General features: G+C 35.5%; 2 protein-coding genes across 2 annotated transcripts in view; one reads left to right on the plus strand and one right to left on the minus strand.

Annotated features, from left to right (window-relative positions):
* Window positions 1-305: 305 nt before the first annotated feature.
* LOC116850626 lies at window positions 306-4849 on the minus strand. Its single transcript, XM_032829130.1, has 4 exons — window positions 4613-4849; window positions 3649-3918; window positions 3306-3550; window positions 306-677 (listed from the first exon to the last, which is right to left on the minus strand). Exons 1-3 carry the CDS (start codon window positions 4729-4731, stop codon window positions 3334-3336), a joined length of 606 nt encoding a protein of 201 aa, XP_032685021.1. The 5' UTR covers window positions 4732-4849; the 3' UTR covers window positions 306-677; window positions 3306-3333.
* A 3968-nt stretch (window positions 4850-8817) lies between these two features.
* Window positions 8818-21352, plus strand: part of LOC116850625 — a 74559-nt gene continuing 62024 nt past the window's right edge. Inside the window, exon 1 of the mRNA XM_032829129.1 lies at window positions 8818-8989. Within this exon, the coding sequence (XP_032685020.1) occupies window positions 8973-8989 (17 nt within the window). The 5' untranslated portion in view covers window positions 8818-8972. The remainder of the gene's footprint in view (window positions 8990-21352) is intronic.

Here is a 21352-nt window from a genome sequence, read left to right on the forward strand (position 1 = left end):
GCATAATAGACATTTTATGCATATTATGCACAGAATTGTGCATAATACTTTCCTGCCGCGCATATTACCCATCCCTGATCGTTAGTGTGATTTGGCCTTAAGAAAGGTTGTGTTACAGAGATGCGCGAATGAGAGACTCAAAGCGCAATGCATCCTTTTCTACGTGCCTCTTACTCTCACTCCTCAATGCTCGATCTAGATATATTGGTTGCTTTCCAACAAGAGACATAAGTCGACACAAGTATCATCCTTTCTTTGTTACTCACTAAATGTGGAACAAAGATAGAATGATGTTTGTGTCGACTTGTGTCTCTTGTTGGAAAGCAACCATTATGTCTATGATCGCGACCCTATACATAGTATTGCGAGAATTACATCGCGACAATTGTTAATATCGCGTTATTCATAGTCGTGTCAAGTGCATCGATTCCAAGTGACATAGAGCGCTGAGATGCATCGTCATTCGGAGTGCCGTTCCGGAACAATGGAGCAGCCAGTTCACGTTGATCGGTAAGTCGTTTTCCCGTACTCTCCACTTGCGAGTACATCTTAAAGATTATAAAGATTATGACTTCAGGAAGTTCCATTTTCGGCATGAAAGACATGTCAAGAGCAACTTCATGTTATCGTTATCGTGATATCTCCGATGTCGGCAGTAAGTAAAAGTATACCTCCTCCTAAAAAATATAAATCCTTGATTCAGATTTGCGTTTGCTTGAATCACATACACTTCATGCGACGCGTGAACTAATCAGCATATTGTGCAAATGAAATCGACGGCGGATTTCGTTCTACCGCGTAATCTCTTTTCTTTGAATTTTCCACCATTGCTATCGCGTTTGATCACAATGTTTCAACAAACGATCGTGATGAATTAATGCGTGTAGTTTATTATAGCTTATTTCAAATTATTGATTTGTTTCAGCGAAGGTGCTCGAATATGTGAAAGTGCGCGAACGAACAACGGCCGAAAGTATTGTGAGAGATTGTGCGCTGGGAAGCAGCATTGACGCGACGCATCGATTGGTAAAGTACCATCGTTAATTATTCATTTTAATCACGACTTGTCGCATCTTCACGTCAAACAGTAAAGCCAAACGAAATTTATGTTTCAAAAGAGGCTACAGTCTAAAAATTTGAACCGATTTTGATGCCATTTTTTAAATATAGAAGCTAATGAAGTTTAAAACAATCTTGTCGAGCCAGATTTTCGTCTTTTGCACTTCCCTTATCTTAAATTAAATTCTTAAGGAATTTAGATTTATATATAGTGTCACAAAACAACTTCCGAAGTTTTCATACAAATAGTATGGATTAAGGTAAACATAAAAGTTTTATACCGTTTTGCGATTCGCAATAATTATCAAGATATTGATTGAAGAAAATTTGTGAATGATCACGCCAGATATGGTAAATGAGCTGTAGTGGCGATATCTGTGTTACACGGAAAAAAAGGTTTGGTTAAATTAACAAAATATCTGGTCGAATTCCGATTGAAGTAACCCGAATTCTGTTTAAGTCAACCAAAAATCTTGTTAACTTAAATAGAATTCGGATTACTTCAATCGGAATTACTGGATCGTTCATATTTGACCAGATATTTGGTTAATTCAATCAAACCTTTTTTTCAATGTACATTAGGTCAAACTGAACAAAAAAGTCCCCTACCTTTTCTCTAATAACTTTGTAGATTTTTAATTATTAATTAGATAACATTAATATATTAATGTAAGTAACCACCCACCAATTTTCTTTGATTAATAATTAAATAATAATTAATTAATAGTAACAATTTAATTTAATTTTTTTAATTCAGTAGTTTTTAATTCAGTAGTGAATAAAATTAGTATTTCAATTAATTTCGTTAAGTTAAGGTAAGATTTAATGAGAATGTATCAAAATCTATATGATTTTTTTCAAGCCTATAATCAGAATTTGAATATTTAATTTCAATATATGTTATCTGATGTTAAATAAGACATGAAGTGAGTTTCTTATTTAATTTAACATCAGATAACATATATTGAAATTAAATATTCAAATTCTGATTATAGGCTTGAAAAAAATCATAGATTTTGATATATTCTCATTAAATCTTACCTTAACTTAACGAAATTAATTGAAATACTAATTTTATTCACTAAAAACTACTGAATTAAAAAAATTAAATTAAATTGTTACTATTAATTTTCTTATTAATTATTGTTCATGAAGTATTAAATATTGAGCTTTTGCATCTATCGGAATTGTTTGATTGAAAAAAAATTTCTATATATATAGACTGTTCTAGAATAACTTTCGAAGCTTCCGTAAAAGCATAGTACAGATAGAGGCAAATTAATTGAAATACTAACTAATTTTATTCAATAAAAACTACTGAATTAAAAAGATTAAATTAAATTGTTACTATTAATTAACGTTTTTAATTATTATCTATTATCTGTTTTTTTATTGAAAAAAATTCTAAATTGAACTTTATGTGACTGATTTAGAAGGAAAGAAGTAAAGGATAAAAAGTTGTTATAAATTCTATTAGCTTTCAATAAAAAAAGAGAAAAATGTATCGAAATCGTCAAATGTCAAAGTTGTATAGCCTTGTTTGAAACTTAAAATTTCATTTGACCCCATTGTGCGCCTTGACTTTTCATTTAAACGCGTATAAAAGTGCGTGTATAAATAATGGCCGAAAATATCGCGGATAATTGCTATGAGGCATTGAAATGGCAATGGTAATACATCGAATAACGAACACATTCATTTATTGTTTATTTATTTTACTATTTACTACTACTGTTATATTTACTATTTACTATCCTCTATTTACGTTGATCTATCTCAAAATAATCCGAAATAATGCCAGTGACACTGTTGTAAAGTAACGAAATAATAGTAACAATGTATCGACTGGTGTAACTCAATTTGTTTATTATATTTACATTTATTTATCGTGATAATATAGTAGGAATAGTGAGAGAAATAAAGACGGGGGCGGGAAGGAAATGAAAGGCAGAATAATGAAGAAAAAATCAGTGGCGAATTTTCAATGGCGAATAATCCAATTAAATTAAAACGGTAATTAAAAATTAAATTTATTATATTATTATATTATATTAAATATGTATTAAATCACGGTAGTAGATTAATCTTTTATTAATTTTTTGTTATCTCTCTCTCTTTCTCTCTCTCTCTCTCTACATCTATAAATCTCTCTCATTCTCTCTCTCTACATCTATAATTCTCTCTCATTCTCTTCATTATTAATTTCTCATTATTCTTAAATATTTTATTACGATACGTTATCCTACCTTCCGTTAATGTATCTCGTCTCGAGGGTCATGCGTCAAGCTGAGCGATAGGATTTGAGAACACTAACGGTATCTCATGAGGCTCCTTGTACCAGAGTGGGTAATCCGAGATCCTTCGGCCTCCACTGGGAATTGAGTTTTCAGACAGGAATGGGTTTAGTCTGAAGTTTGGTGGCTCTACCGTCTCCTTTAGGAGGGTCGACACTTGTCGCGCGTAATCTTCCGTGTCACTCGCTCGCTCCAGCCTTTCAAGGGAAAAGAACATGTCGCTGGGAAACTTTGCACGAGAAATTCTCGAGGACTTTTTATCTCTGCTTTTACAGTGGGGCGAAATTTGCTTTACTTGTGCACCATCTGTCTGGTGAATTCCGATCGACGTTTCCATTCAGTCGCCGTAATTTCTTTTGCTCCGAGGGTATTACTCCAACGATTATCGCGATGCGTCTCCTTGATATTATCCCGAAGACCATAAAAATTTCCGAAATGTACCGCCACATGTTTCTGTGTAGTTTCCGCGATATTTCCCGGCTGTTCAGCTGTCGTGTGCGATTTGCACTTTTTGGCTGCTGTTGCTGCTGCTGACGAAACTCTCGAGGACACGCATCTCAATCTTCTGATGGAACATGAGAAAAATGAATTAGAGAAATAAGTTATCCATCAAATGAAATCAAATAAAGTGTCGTGGTAAATATTATTTAATTAATATTACACTGAGAGAAAAAATATCTAAAACAAAAAAGATATTTATATTTGGTGGGAATTAATAACATATTTACTTAAATCCAATATTTTGCTTAAGTAGAATAAACAATTTTCATGAAAATCAACAGTGTTTTAGAAAAATGTATTTTTTACATTTAAAATATTTTTTTCGTTTAAAATAAATTTTTTCTCAAAAATGTTCCCTCAATTCTTCTTTCTCAAATATTTAAGAATTTTTTCTTAAATACTCATAATATAAATATGTTATTAGTTATTAGGATAAATAAATATGTTATTAGTATATCCGTCGAGTAAATATTTCTTATTTTTATTCTTTCAGATTATTTCTTCAGATTTTATTCTTTCAATGTATTAATATTTTTGTGGATATTAATAACATATTTAGTTAAATCTAAATTCTTCTATAGAATAAACAATTGTTTTCATGAAAAGCTAAGATTTTCTTAAAGTCGCATTCTTAAGAGAATGCATATTTTTTCATCCAAAAAATATTTTTTTATAAATAAACATATATTATTATATATAATGCCCACCAAATAAATATTGTTTTATATCTTAAGTATTTTTCCTCTCACTGTACTCACTGAGCGTATCTGTTGACGTGTGATGTAGACGAGGATAGGCTATCCGACTTGACGTGTTTTTTATCACGATGATTTATGAGCACTTTCGTGCTGGATTCAATCTTGTTTCGCTTCAACATCTCGCCAATAAATGAAATAATTTCGATAAATATTCGACACGTCGGAGTCACTTAAAAATTTCGGCAGATCTCGAAAAATGTCTCGTTAGAATGATTTGATACAGAAATCACTGAAGCAATTTAGCTGCTTGTCCGCGATTAACATAGAAAGCTGCTTTGCAACTGTTGAAACGTTCGTAAATCTGATTGGTGTATGTTCTTGATCGTGTTTGAACCTAAAAGCATGTACATACATACCAATCAGTTTCATCAAGTTGACAACAGTTGCGAAGCAGCTTTCTCTGCTGAACGCAGTCATTCTCCTCGTTTCGCGAGCCTCGTTCTTGCTTTGTTTATCGATCGTTTGACAGATCAGTTTGACAGAGCAGCATCGAAGTCCAAAAGAGACTGAAGGATATAAACACGCTAATGTAGAGACGCTAATTAACGCGTTCGCGTATTAACCACAATATCGCGGGCCAGTATCATAAACAAAACTCGGACCACGATTCCAAGGCTAATATTTCTAACACGGCTGCACGCGCTGCACTTATCTCGCCTGAAAACCGAGGGGGAAAGGAGATACAGGACGAATTTTACGTCGTATCGTCGTCGCAAAGTAACGTCTTTACATTATCGAATTAAGGGGTTGTCCTCCTCCTTCCCGTCGCCGTCGTCTCCTCGTTCTCCTCCGGACACTCCTCGCAGAGGAGCACGAGAAAAACATAATTTACACACAAAGGGCGTGTTCGGCGACGAAAGACGTCTTCCCCCGACGTCTCCTGCGCCGCGCGGCGTATTTCTCGTATAGTCGATAAGTTTTAATTATACGGCTGGAAGTTGCGCGACGATCGGTATCGCGGCCGGGTTAAAGTTATACGTCCGATGGGGTTACGGAAAGTGATTAAGCAATCGGCGCGATTGACCCTTTGCGAAACGCCGGGAGTTGCGTAGTTTCCCGAGGCAGAGGAGAGTTCCCTTTGATCATCGTGGAATTTCTCGGTCGAAGGCCTTTTTGCACGGCGGCGGCGGCGGTGGCAGCGGCAACGGTAGTAACATCAGCATTAGCGGCAACAGCAACAGCAGCGGAGAGCATCGAGAGGAGTACGATATCGAGTACACGTTGATTAGAACCGCGATCGCTTGATTTACGATCGGCTGGTAGAGGAAAAGTCGTCCCACCTTCTTCCGCGAGGTTTATTCGGTGCTTGTCTCGCGCTATAATCTGGATCGATTAAATTTGCCAAGCTTGCCGGCTGAGTTAAGAGCACTTAAATAGAGTACTGGTAATAAGCGTTAATCGCTTAAACAAACAGCGTTGCGCTTCGTCAGCGTTGTTCAATTGTGTATTTTGCGTAACAACTACACTGAGAGAAAAATTATCTAAAAATCAACAAATATTTCTTTGATGGGTGCTATTAATATATTTACTTGAATATAAATTCTCTTTATTTAAATCAAATATCGTTTACCTGATTTAAGTAAACAATATTTGGTTTAAATAAAAAGAATTTAGATTTAAATAAATATGTTAATGGCATCCATAAAAAAAAATTTGTTGATTTTTAGATAATTTTTCTCTCAGTGTATACTGAGAGTAATTATCCGATAAAAAATTAACAAACGGATATTTCCGATCAAATTCCAATCAATTTTTATATTCGATTAAATTTTATCGAAGTTCCGATCATAATGGCATTTCTTCAGATAAACCGATCAAAAAATTATGAATCCATATTTCTCGTCAAATGTTTCTTGATCGGATATAAAAATCCATCGGTATTTTGATCGGAAATATTCGTTTGTTAATTTTTTATCGAATGATTTCTCTCAATGTTTACTTTAACGCTGCAGATAAAGCAGACTCATTTAATCGTGCGTGCGCGTTTCACATGCTTTATTTCACTATATATTTATTTTATTTACATCATTTACTTATACAACTATTTATTGGTCATCAGGGAAAAGGGATTTGGACAATTTTACAAGTGTGCTCAAGCAAACCTAAATGTTCTTTCGTCCATATCTATCTTTATTCAGAAATTGCAAGCAATTTTCGTTAGCATATGACATTTCTCGCTTCTGACGTTACAAATCCGACATGGCCGACAAGACACAAGAAACCTTAACGCTCCTGATTCCACTACTGCGGAATCCTGGAATAATTAGAAGCAAGAAAACGCTTGCCAAAAATTCTTGCGCGCCATTTTCAAATAACAAACATATTTGTATGATAAAACACTTAAGATTATTTGGGAATACTTGTAAAATACTCCTAAAACTATCCCTTTTCCTCGACAGTCGATAAACGACCTTAAAATTAACATGGCAAAATCATAAAGATAGGTTAAAGAGAAGGCATAAGTATCAATGTTAATTTTAAGATTATTTATTGACTATGTCAACGGAAAGAAAAGGAAAATATTTCTTAATACAAAAATATATTTTCTTAAAACTATTCATAGATATTTTAGAATATTTTCTGTGTGCATTCGTTTGCGAAGCAGTTTGAGCATTTTTTTTATATTTTTTGAATAACATTTGACATTCAATTAAGGAATCTGTTCTATGAGAATTAATATCAAATTCTCTATTGAACGTCAATTGTGTTCTGAAGTGTCAAAAGAAACATGTTTAAGCAGTTTCGCAAACGCGCGAGTGTATGCATTAACTCTGCAAGGATACTTCACTGTTTATTATATGTCATACGCCTTTTGAGACCTACTAAATTTGAAACCTTAAATTTATAAAAAATAAATGTTGATTTATTAAAAAATGTTTAACTTTTTTCTAGCTTTCAGAATAAGTTTATAATTTTATAGATAGAAGAAAACAAAAGGAAAAAAGTTTCTCTTTTGCAACGAAAATCTTTATTTCAATGTTAAAATTTTATTTTGTAAAATTGCTTTTAAGCTATTAGTTTTCTTTGATTAAATCAAACTTTTAAGAGCGATCTTATAAATCAAATTATATCACAAACCTAACCCACAGACCTTAGACGCCTCGCATGTCACTGTCAGAGTTAATCGCATTTATGTGTAGTACCCCAATGAGTCTCGAGTGTATTGAATTCGAAGTAGGAAACTAGAAATTCCTGGTTGAAATTATTTGAAATCGTTCAATGCAAAAATGTTATCTTCAACTTGTTTATAAAAATCTAAGAATATATTTTTCTGTATGTGAGATTTAATTGCATTTACATAGAATAATACTAATGCGTCAAATTCGGAATAGGAAGTTCGAAATTTTTGCATGAACTTTTTGCACATTTAGAATCGTTTGATGTGAAAATCATCCTGGAACTGTCTATAAAAATCTAAGACTATTTTCCAGATAGCACAAAATCTTCAGAGAATATTCTAGAACGTTCTTAGAGAATGTTCTTAGGATGTATAAATGTTCTTAGAATGTTTTTAGAATGTCTTTTAAAAATTTGTGCTGTAGGGGTTACTGTATCTTCGTATATCTGCGAGTGTATAAATGTGTGATAAGAATACTTGATAAAAAACATTTTAAGGAAAAGTTCTGGTTTAAAAATGGGAAGTTTTCACGATTCTTTTCCAAAGAAATGAATAAAGATATCAATATGTAAAATTTTAACAATTTATCATTATTTTAAATGTAAAAATAAGACAAGGAACAGTAAAAACCATATTAAGTTTGCTGGAGGATGAATCTAAATCCTTCGGAAAATTTCCAAAGTTCTTTTTCCCGGAACACCAAACAAAGAAGAAAGAGAGAGCGGAAAATGACGTAACTTCAAAGTATCACCGATTTATTAAATTTCGATATAACAAAGATTTGGACAAATCTTTAGTTATCTTTTTGAAAAAACAAAATCGCGAGGATCTCCTACTTTCTCGGCTATCTAAAGCAAAACCTTGATCGGAAAGCTGTGTGCGATGAGAAAAGGATAACCCCTTATTGCGGATCCGTTATTTTCTTAAGATTTTTGAAACGGCCGGCGATCCGTAACAACCGAGCAAAAATGATGGATAAAAGGCTCGCGGGCCACGACAATCGGGCTTTTCAAACGAAACTTCGGCCGCCTTCGGTGGTCACCGACACACTTCGTGCCACTCTAACTCGCGCTCGCGTTGCCCGGAGTCAGTGGGAGTCAGTCGTCGTCGCGCGTCCGTTTGGTTTGCACCGAGTTTACGTCGATCTAGTGTAACCAACGTACCACGAACTCATACGCCCCTCACAGAGCTCAAAATCAAATTGTGCGCGTTGTTCGAGTTTCCTGCGAGACGCCGAGAAATATGTGCCGGGCATTTAGGTAAGCTCGCGCTTCTAACTTTTATCTTGGAACGTCACGCTTCTTTTCCCCTTTAAATTCGAAGAGCATTTCGGTTAGCATGTATACCGGTGCACTTCGCCGAGGGAAGGAAAGCTCAACGAAAGCTTCTCTTCGCCGATTATTCTGTCCGTTGCGTTACGTCCGTGAGAATATTTCGAAATCGAGCCTGTCAATGCAACAACGATCGCCTGGCAAAACAGGCGCGCGAGTTAACTTCTCTCGAATTTGCAATTCGAGTGGAACGCTGGTAGGAATATTCTCAGGATATTCTTGATTATCGGGAGCTTGAGTGACATTCCCCACGTTGCCTGGCACTCGAAAGCGAGCGCGCCCGAAGCAGGTGTAGTCGATGCAAATAACACAAACGTTTCCTGTCGCACCTATTTTCGCTATTTATCAAGTTTACTTACATAAGGATACTCACTTTTTCAATTTGCATGTATAAAACTCGTCTGTGCTATCAGCAATGCACAATTTTACTATCATATTCGACCACTTTCGTTGATCTTTCTAATTTATATCTTACATAAAAAAAAATACTTGAACATTTATTTGTAGGATATAAAGTTTCCCGTGAAATAAAGTTCTGTGAATATACTTGCAAATTTCTATGATCTTTATATTTCACAAGTAAATTTTGAAATATCTTTTTTCTGCGTACGCTTATGACAAAAATTCCTCTACACTGAGAAAAATATTTGGAAATTTATTTGTGAATTAAAAATGAATTTCTGTGAAATGAACTTCATATTCTGTAAATAAATATTCTGTAAAGAATATTTTTTTCTCTGCGTACGTTTATCGACAAAAATCTCTCTACGCTGAGAAAAATACTTGAAAATTTATTTGTGAGATAGAAATTCATTTCTGTGAAATAAACTTCATATCCTGCAAATAAATGTTTAAATATTTTTTCTGTGCGTACGTTTATGGCAAAAATCCCTCTGAAAAAAAAATACTTAAAAATTTATTTGTGAGATAGAAATTCATTTCTGTGAAATAAACTTCATATTCTGCAAATAAATGTTCAAATATCTTTCCCTCTGCGTACGCTCATGGCAAAAATCCCTCTACGCCGAGAAAAAAATATTTGAAAATTTATTTGAGATAGAAATTCATTTTTGTGAAACGTCCTTCGTACAAATACATGTTCAAGTATTTTTTCTCTGCGTACGTTCATGGCAAAAATCTCTTTAAAACTGAGAAAAAATATTTGGAAGTTTATTTGTGAAATAAAAATTCATTTCTGCAAAATGAATTTCATATTCCACGAACAAATGTTCAAGTATTTCTTTCTTAGTGTGTAGATTTCTCCCTTTTTACGAGAAAAGTCAAATTCATTAGGAATTCACACAATACAAAATTTAGAAGGCGAATTAATATATAATAGAAAACAAGATAAAAAAAGGTGCGATGTATCAAAAAGAACAATGCCAAGTTTTGGCGAATTCAAAACACGGACGATTGAAGTCTCCCTGCGTTTTGGCCGCTTCATTTATTTTACGGGATTGCACGACGTCATTCGGGTCACACGCGGCGATTCGGTTTGAATTTCGAGCGAACGGCGAAGCCTCACGCGTTCGTTATCGTTCGCTCACTGCACCCTATCGCCGGGGTCCTGGCACGATCCGCGCTTTTTCGTGGGTGCGTCGGATATCGGAAAGCCATAAAACGACGTGCGCACGATGAAGTAAGTTTACCCGTACGCGCCTCCAATATCCGATAAATTTTAATACAGCAATAATTTCGACGTATCCCATCGCGCGCAATATTGACTTTCCGCCTCCTCGCCCGATCCACCCGCTCGTCCATTCGTTCGTTCGTTCGTTTATTCGTTCGTTCGTTCGTTCTCCCCTCAGCCCCGTTCTCGTTTAGCCGCGCTCCGGCTTGGCTGCGTTCATTTTTCCCTTTTCCTCCTTAACTTTATTGCGTCTCGTCGTTTCTCCTTAAGGCTTTGAGCTACGAGACGTTCACAGAATCACCACCGAGGAACTCTCTTTCTCTCTCTCTTTCTCTCTCTCTCTCTCGCCGAGATATATCACGAGAGACGCGAGCAAATCAGGCTGCTTCGATCCGTTTTGTCGAATATACGTTTAAACATTTAGCGTATATCCACTTAGAAACACCTAATGGGAACCGTTTCGATATAACTAAACGTTTAATCGCTTAAACGGGTTCTGTGGTTCTGCGATATGCATTTTCTAAAGCACAATCAGTGTATTCTTCATTGAGATGTGTGCTATACTTACAACTGTAGTGGTTCAGTCAAAAGTATAGCGAAATCTCAATCCCGCTGCTGCGGAACACTGGGTTGATGACATCAGGGGCTCGATTCTTAACGGTATGTGAATGAGATACGCATGCGAAAAATGTATAATTCACGTTACGTATACTGTAGATTTTCGCATGCGTATCTCATTCGCACACTGTCAAGAATCGAGTCCCGGAAGCGAGAACATGAGAAAAATTCTTGCGTACCATTTTCAAATAAAAAGATGTTTGTATGAAATAACACGTCAGATCGCTTGAGCATATTTGCAAAATGCTCCGAGAGCTACCCTTTTCTTTTGACAGTCGATAAACAGACTTAAAATTAACGTGGCAAAATCACGAGGAAAGATAGGTTAAAGAGGAGAGTTATGTCAATGTTAACTTTAAATGTTATTTATTGACTGTGTCAACGGAAAAAAATAGTTCTCGGAATATTTTACAAGTATTCCCAAGCGATCTGAAATATTCTTCCATGCAAATATGTTTGTTATTTGAAAATAATGCGCAAGAATTTTTGGCTTGCGTTTTCTCGCGTGTGTGACGTCATTAATCCAAGATTCCGCAGCATCAAGAGCCTTCTTGTTTTTACGATTCAAATTACAATGAAAAAGCAAAGCACGTGTTTTTGAGAACGATAACGTTTAACAAGATGATCCGGGTAAGTTTTACACCCATGTGTTTAGAGTTTCAGTCAGGGATGGGACTTCGAGAAGCGTGACTTCTTTCTATATGCATGTCAGTAGTCATATATTTATCCACGCGGCTTCGTCCTCGAAATCCCACCTTTGGTTTTCAGTATGTGCGATATATGGAACTCTAGAGCAAATATATTGCGGCGACCATATCGCGCGGATGTTCCCGAGTCGAAATCTTGATGCTACTTTGACGTTCTTAATCCTTTCAACCCAGAATTAATTCTATTCGCAAGAACAATTTTTTCTCTACTCATTATTGTTCCTAGTAATGTAAAGATGATAGCTAATTTTTTTTCATAATTTTGCAATAAACCATTTTAGAGAATGTTGTTTCAGAGAAACAACTCTTTGATATGCCGCATTATTTTTGCCGCAGTGCAAACTATACTTTGCATAATTTTCTACTTTTCATACATCGCAATAATGCACGAGAATATTTTGTATAGTTCATTTTTAAAATAAGTAAATTCAATATTGGCAAATTGCGATTATTTATGGAACGGCCAGCGTTGAAGTAGAGACGACAAATGCTGACTTATTAGTTTTTATTACTATAATTAAGTGATAAGATTAAAATTCTGTCTAGAATCGTGAGAGGCGGAATTGCCAACAATGTTTGACAGTTGTTGGCGAAAAATATCGATTCGTTTGGCGTTTGGATCGATTCGAAGTATGTATTGCTTCAAAATAACGATGGGTGCGAAAGGGTTAAAAATAGTTTACGCTTACTTAGACGTTTTATAGCCTAGGTAAAACCTACTTTGACGATATTGATACTCATTAACTTTTCTTTTGAACCTTTAACTCTACCTTGTCAAAATTTTGACGCTACTTTGACGCTCTTAAAAATAGTTTGAACCTACTTAGATAATTTACAACCTAGATGAAACTTATTTTGACGATATTAATACTCATTTCCGAGTCGAAATTTTGATCCTATGTTGAACCTTGAATTCTATAAAATACATACTTTCATGTAGGAGCTAAAGCTTCAATAGAGGTTCGCGACTGAATCTACTTCATAAAATCCTATTATTATACAACCTACTTTGACGTTAAAGAAAGCAAAGGCGGAAATTTCAGACATCATCAGGGTCAAAGTAGGAGTAAATTATATCATTAGAATTAAAGCTACTTTGCTATCTTAGCTCCTATTGCGATGTAGAATTCAAGGTTCAACATAGGGTCAAAATTTCGACTCGGGCAGAATAACAGAGTTGTAACTAGTTGATAAATATATTCGGTTGAGCAATTCAGTATAAAGTTTGGTAATTAGTATCAAATACGGCAATTTACTAACCGTCTTACAATAATTGCAAAATAATTAATAAAACCTATTCTTTATTCACTTGTGACAATAAATTGATAAATAAATATTAAATAAATAATAAATAGATGGATAAAAAAATACTAAATAATTCGGTAATAATAACGAAATTGTTTTACTATTACTGAAGTATTTTTGATCATATTTCGTATATTTTTATTACATATGTGATAAATATTACTAAACAATATGGTTCTATTTTACAGATTATTTGATAATATGTACCACATAAATTTGTAATAGTCACCAAATTTAACAACGAATACTTTGACGCTCTTAAAAATAATTTGAACCTACTTAGATAATTTAGATAATTATCAACCTAGATAATTAGATAATTATCAACCTATTAGATAATTTATAACCTAGGTGAAACCTATTTTGACGATATTGACACTCATTTCTGAGTCGAAATTTTGATTCTATGTTGAACCTTGAATTCTATACCGCAGTAGGAGCTAAGATAGTAAAGTTTAATTCTAATGATATAATTTATTCTTACTTTGATCCTGATGATGTCTGAAATATATGCAACAAATAAAATGTAAATTTTGTATGCTATTTGACGTTTCTATTTCGTTATTTATTAATTTTTTTAAATATTTCTATAAAATACATATATTCTATGTAGGAACTAAAGCTTCAGTAGAGGTTCCCAACTGAATCTACTTTGCTTCCTAAGATCCTATTATACAACCTATTTTGACGCTAAAGAAAGCAAAAGCGGAAATTTCAGACATCATCAGGGTCAAAGTAGTAGTAAATTATATCATTAGAATTAAAGCTACTTTGCTATCTTAGCTCCTATTGCGGTGTAGAATTCAAGGTTCAACATAGTTCAACAAGGGTCAAAATTCCGACTCGGGGTGTGTAACGGGAATCAGCGGCGAGGAACTCCCAGGAACTCGAGAAAGTCGCCGCAAATATTTATTTGCCGGCGTAAAATTTGCACGCGCCCGATCGCGTGTCGAGTTGCGGCGCGGCGTAGTCTGCACATCCTTGCATGGTCAATATTGACTTGGAATAGAGGCGCGGAGGGAGACAAGCGCACGAAGGGCCGTTGCCGATCGGCACTATTTGCCGCGAGGGTTTTCGAATTACACGGCGTATAAATCATCATTAGACGATCCTTTTGCGTCACTCCCGAGGAGCACGAGCAGGCAGGCAGGCAGCCAGCCAGCCAGCCAGCCAGGCAGACCGGCACCGATCGCGGGCGCGATCGCATCGCTGATCGCATCATCGATCAGCCGTCATGGTCCGATGATCCGCCTTAAGTAAAGCGGACTGACGTTTAATACGCGCAGTTTGTCGGTTTAATGTGGATACGATAGCGTTCGGGGCGATTACGCTCAGTACGTCGAATAACGGCGCATAAACGTCGAAGGGAACGCAGAGAGGAGAGCAAGGAAGACGGTCATGCAGGCGGACACTCGCGAGCGATTCGAGCGGAAAGCTTGCGGAGGATCGCGCCCCTGAACGCCTCCATTGTGTAATATCGTCGCCTAAAAAAAGGAGGGAAAAAAAGAAAAAAGAAGACACGAAGGGAAACTCGAATCTTGAATATCTTTTTGCCATTTCCTTTTTGCGCGCGCACGCAGACACGCGTCGGCAAGGAATAGTCGGCGCGCTCGCTTCGCTTTCGACCGAAAAAAGCTTTTCCGATATCGTTCCGGCGACTGGTTATATGGCGGATTACATAAATTCCCGAATACATAGCGTGACGTCGCGCAGTTCCGAGCCCCCGTTAATATCCCGCGCGGATAAAAACGCGCTTTATATCGACGCGACGAATTTCCGAGAGACCGTGTAATTCGGCATGTCGAGGTGCAAGTGCAGTTTTTGTCGGGGCTCGCCCACGCGCACTAACTTTCTTTCTTTCTCTCTCCTCCTTTCGCACGGAACGTCATTTTTCTGTGCGTGGCCAATCGCCGAGTAAGGGCAAAACCATCCGCCTCGTGTGTTAGTCACCGACTAACAGGAGGGTGAAAAGACCGGGCATCGCCGTGAAGAGGGAGAAAAATGAGCGGCGGAAGAAAGGTAGTGGCCGGGGAGTACGTGAGCCTGAACGCGACGAGAGAGAGCGCGCGCTCGTGTGCGCGTTTGTGTCGCTCTAAACACGCGTTTATATTTTCCTGACGCGCGCTGCGTGTCATGAGCGTAATCATCCCCGTCGCGGATCATTACACGGACGATGGAAAGCCGCGCGGCCGACGACGCCGAGCTTTTCCCTGTAATTTGCACCTGCGCCACATGGGTCCTCTTAATTACCTTTCGCGCAGCACCGCCACCGTTAAAAGGACGCGCGAGATTGAGGTAATGTATGCGTATGTGCCGACAAGCGCGAGTCCGTTTCTCGGGATATTCTGCGGGCACGCGCATCCTCGCTGATGCAGAGCCGTCCATTACATCATTTCCGGAGAGAAAGAATGTTTTATGGGAGATATTTGACGAGTAATTGCACATACGCGCGGAAAAAGAACGCTGCCGTATCGATAGAATTGTTCAACACGGCGCTGTAATTGGAGTAAATCTTTCTGATTCAACAGCGATATTATTTGAAACCAATACTCGAATTATTAAAACAGTACACGATGTATTAATTTCAATCAGTGTGGGGCATCATCGATTAAAATTTCGACTGACTACGCCAATACTTGAATTATTAAGACTATGAATAATGTATTAGTTTTAGTCAGCGTTAGGCATTAATCGATTAAAACTTTAATTGAATAATCTAATACTCGAATTATTAAAACAATGTATAATGTATTAGTTTCAATCAGGCATTAATCGATTAAAATTTCAGCTGACTACGCCAGTACTTGAATTATTAAGACCATGTATAATGTGTTAGTTTCAATCAGCGTTAGGCATTAGTCAATTAAAATTTTAACTGAGTAATCTAATACGAAGTAATCTAATATCGAATTATTAAAACAGAATGATATATTAGTTTCAATCAGTGTAGGATATCAATCAATTAAAATTTTAAATGATTAAAAATCAATAATCAATATGAATAAATCGCCATATAAATAATCACTGAATCGATTGACTGATGGAATAAAAATAAATTATTAAACAAACTTTAATTTGATTGATTATATATTGATTAATAATTAATTTCATCAATTGATTAAATCATTTGTTATTACATATGTAACATTGGATTCAATTTTGTTTACTGATTTGACGATTGTTTTAGTCAAAACAATTTTTTATTAATAATTTTATTAATTTTATTAATCAAATAATAATCAGAATAATAATAAATTATATAATAAATCTGACTAATAATTGATTAAGTTATTAAGTTATGATCATATATATAATTAATTTTTATTATTGATCAACCGATTATTTTAGACAACTAAAATTTTAATCGATTAATACCCAACACTGTACTGAGAGAAAAAATTGTTAATTTCACCAAAAATTTTCGGCGTCAATATTTTTTTGTTGTTGTAACGAAAAAGTAGAAGTAACAATATACATGTAAGGTTATTATCACTAACATTATTATAACACTTACTACAAAAATGGTTCTCTTCATTAGAATTCTTTTATTACGTGATTATTGTGATAAATATCTTTTTCTTTAATATGGTTTCAATAATACTGCTGTTTCATCCAGATGGTCTGCTCTGATTATAACATTGTTCATGAATTTTATCGATTTAACAGCATTTTTCCCGTACGGGCATTCACGTGTGCATTAGGGTGTGTATGTTTATCTCTACACACATATTTAAATAAAAAAAAAAATATATATATATATATATATATATATGTATATATATATGTATATATATATGTATATAGTAAAAGTGTCTGTTTTCTATGAGAAAAAACTTTTCTATAAAAAGAAAAGTGAACCTAATATATATATATAAAGTTGATTTTTCTTTTTATAGAAAAGTTTTTTCTCATAGAAAACAGACATTTTTGTTAGTATATTCTTTAAAATATTACATATACATATATACATATATGTATATATATATATATATATATATATATATATGTATATATATACATATATGTATATATGTATATGTAATATTTTAAAGAATATACTAACAAAAATGTCTGTTTTCTATGAGAAAAAACTTTTCTATAAAAAGAAAAATCAACCTAATATATATATATTAGGTTGACTTTTCTTTTTATAGAAAAGTTTTTTCTCATAGAAAACAGACATTTTTGTTAGTATATTCTTTAAAATATTCCAGTTATCTGAGTGCCAAATATCTGAGAACCTGTTTTGCTCACATTGATCTTCGTTTAGTTTTTATGACAAGAGGTGACTTGAATCAACCTAAAGGATTACATGGAACATTTAAAAAAGGGACACTTAAGTTAGGAGAGACTTGCCACGTTGCACACATATGCGATATCACGTGATCGATGCGATCATCGGCGCAGAAGTAGCCTAATCACTCTCGATTCTCGGATCCGTTCATTAGAGGCGGATGCCTGCGGAATGCGCGTCTCGTCGTATAAAAGTAATGCGGCTCGCGATCTCTGCATGCCTGTTATGATGCGAAGAACGAGGGGAAAGAGGAGAAAAAGAAAGCCGACTGAAAGAGAGGGAGAAAGTGAGAAGGAGAGAGAGAGAAAGGGAAAGAGAAATAGGGGACACGAAGCAGGCTGAGACCATTTCCAGGCGGCAGGTCTATTTGTTGTTAAGGGATCCTCGAGTAAAGCAGGATCGGACAGAACGCGCGAGGGGTGGCACTTCGACTGGGACACGCGATATATTACGCGCTCGGTGTGTATGTATGTGTCGGCTGGAACGTAACATAAGTAGGCGCATAAATAGGATCGTAAGTGCACGTCTAACGGCGTGAGCGCTGATCGGCACGTGAGTAATGCGAACACGCACATTTTAATGATTTCCGATGTTTCTGCTATCTTCCTCTTCTTCTTATTCCTCCGCTGCTTGTCCGTCGTCATCCTCGTCCTCATCGTTGTCCTTGTGCTCATCACCGAGGTTGTTTTCCTCCTTGTTCTTTTTTTGTCGTTTCTTATACTTCCTGGTAGGTGGGAATCCGTGACGGTCATTCGTCCATGATGACGCTTGGTCGCGCGACATCACCTCGATACGCGTTTGCTTGGTAATCTAACGGATAATATAGTATCGCACGCTGAAAATAAAGATTTGATAATGACTATCAATCAGGCTTGGACAATAGTGGTCAGATGCTTTGGCGAAATAGTTGCAACCAAACGTGTAGGTGAACATAATGAAATAATTTGGAGGCGGAACGCGGAAGAAATAGTTGGCTCACACATAAATCCGATTATGCCAACCAGATTCAAGAGTAAAATACGGAACAACCAATTTTGTGGTTGCTGCAACCACAGAGCAGTTGCTGAGTTAACCGGCGTTGCAGCAAGTGACGATATCTGGTTGCTCCAGCCAGAGCATATCCGTGGTTAAATATCACCCCAACCGATTTCTGGTTACCATAGCAACTAGGGGAGACCGTGTCTAAGAATGGTCTCAGGGATGTGTTGTTCACTCATTGATGCTATACCATTTACCAGATCAATAGTCACTAGAAAGTTTTGATCAGCCGCGTCGGTTTCTGGCTGATCGTTTTTCATGACTGTTGATCCATTCGGCAAGCGAAAATGTGTCAAAACAGACACGTGTCAAAGTGACATTTTGACAGCTTGACGTTTCATACATACGTTAATAATAATGTTAATAATAATTTAATAATTTAATAATTATAATTTTATATATTAACTTCTTACTTATCTTTTTTTAACATTCTTACTCTTCTTCTACTGATTGCGCATTATACGTGAGCAGATAACTTTCTGAAAACACGTTTGTACGAAACGTCAAGCTATCAAAATGTCACTTCTGTTATGACACATTCTCGCTTGTCGAATGAATCAAGAGTCATGAAAAACGACGATCAGCTAGAAACGGACCCGGCTAGTCAAAACTTTTTAGTGACTATCGATCTGGTAAATGGTATAGCATCAATGCAACTGAATGTTCATACGCTTTTTTAGTAATTATTATCTTGAAAGGAACAATGGAGATAAAATCGCGAAATGGTTCTTTTAGAATATAGATATCTATCGACATCTGTTCGGAAAATATTCGACCTTACGCTATACGAGGAGAAAGAGCTACTCTGAATCAATGGCGATTATGTCCCCTTCAAAGTATTCCCCTTTGGAAATCACAATATTCCCCCATTTCAGCGCTTCTTCCATTTCCTAAAGCAGTCATGAAATTCAGCTTTTGGAATACCCAACAGCTGTTTCGTCGCTTTTTGTTTTATGTCCTCCACATCGTTAAATCTCTTTTCTTTTTTAATTTTGAAAACAACCAAAAATCACACGAAGCTGCGCAAACTTGGAATATGTCGCGTCTCGAATTTTCGTAGAACGAATTTCGCAGCCACGCGAGTCATTCCCAGATCTTGGGTTAAAATTTCAAAAACAGTGGTTTTCGGAATTCCAAAGTCTTGTTTTAACTCTCGTATAGTCAAACGAAAATTTTCACTGATTACTTGATTAATTTGTACACGTTCCACATTTTCGGATGTTCTGGCCGTTACTGGCCTGCTAAAATGAGGGTCACTTTCCACTGAAGTGCGGCCATCTTTCAATCATCTAAACTACTCCTTGATTTATGTTTCAGTCATAGATTCATCCTCATAAGTCTTACGAATACTGATTTTCGAACACAAATGGCCAAATTTTTGGCAAATTTTTATACAAATTCGTTGCTCGATGTACTCGATAATTTGTAGAGGAAGTAAAAATGCGACACTTATGGTTTTAAACACTTACATAACTGCGTGTCGACTGAAGAGCTGCAAGGCCACGCAGTTTGACAAAGATACTCACAAAGGTTCCGCCTAAATGGAGAATACTTGTTTTCTACAATAGCAAATCCAAGTACAAAGATATTGGCGTAGATCGGATACTTTTCGGACAGACATCTTATTTTTGAGTTTCATTAAAATCGGAATAATATTACAGTTAAAAAATAGAAAAAAAAATTAATTTAGTAATAACAAAATTTCCAAATCTCTCGAAATTTTGTATTAATATTTTTCATCATAAATGAATAAAGTTAAGTGTTATTAACTAGAAGTTTCTTGCAAGTGTATGATATATTATTTCGGATAATAAAAGTAATTTTCACTTATAAAATGATTAAAATTGAACATAGTGAGCGAGGTAAAATTGGTCCATAATTAAGGACTGCAGGCACTTCTCGCGGAGACCCCGGAACTATTAATCAGTATACATATTTTATTTGTAGTCCTTTTACTCTGTAGTATTGGGGAACTGACCCTAATATCAGGACAAGATGACCATGTTGTTGCATCTTTGGATATTAGTTATTACAAAACAAAATATACGGTTAACAGGATTGTGACGGACATTAGCACATAAAAGAAGGCTGCTTCTATCAAGTTAGTTATAACAATTAGTTATCTGAGAAATTATAACTTCGAAATTCTGAAATATGGGACATCTAGCCCCGGTCTTCCTAGTGATGTAGTTGATGTAATTGAGCTATGATATTAACCATACACATTACCATCACACACTGAGAGAAAAGACTGGTTACTATAACAAACTGCATTTAGTTACAGAAATTCATTGAATCCTTAGTAACTTATACTAAATATGATAATAATTACCAAATATTTAATAGATCGGGAGTATGACGTAATTGCATTCACAGTAACATCAATTAAATAATTTAGTAATAGTTACTTAATGTTAAATATTTAATATGAAATATATTACAGTTATGAACAGATATTTGATAATTGTTATGAAATTGTTATATCCCATGTAATAAAAAATTCAGTAGGTACGAGTTCTATTTTGTTACCAGTATAAGTATGTTTTGCTGCAGCACAACGAAAAATTCATTTATTTGCAGCTATTACATCGTTTCAATATCTATTATTACAGATAGTTGGTTGAACTTATCAAAAATTTTGTAACTATTACAAAATCGCTTATTTTTCTCAACTATTCAATAAGTTTTATTTACCAAAT

The sequence above is a fragment of the Odontomachus brunneus genome, unplaced genomic scaffold (genome assembly GCF_010583005.1).
Source record: "Odontomachus brunneus isolate Ranch 3 - 2012 unplaced genomic scaffold, Obru_v1 Obru_scaffold_151, whole genome shotgun sequence".
Lineage (NCBI taxonomy): Eukaryota > Metazoa > Arthropoda > Insecta > Hymenoptera > Formicidae > Odontomachus > Odontomachus brunneus.

Coding starts and splice junctions, on each gene's coding strand:
- LOC116850626 (XM_032829130.1), bottom strand. CDS start 4,731: ATGTTGAAGCGAAACAAGATTGAATCCAGCACGAAAGTGCTCATAAAT. Junction 3,919..4,612: donor CACGTCAACAGATACGCTCA/GTGAGTACAGTG, acceptor ATGTTCCATCAG/AAGATTGAGATGCGTGTCCT. Junction 3,551..3,648: donor ACCAGACAGATGGTGCACAA/GTAAAGCAAATT, acceptor TTCCCTTGAAAG/GCTGGAGCGAGCGAGTGACA.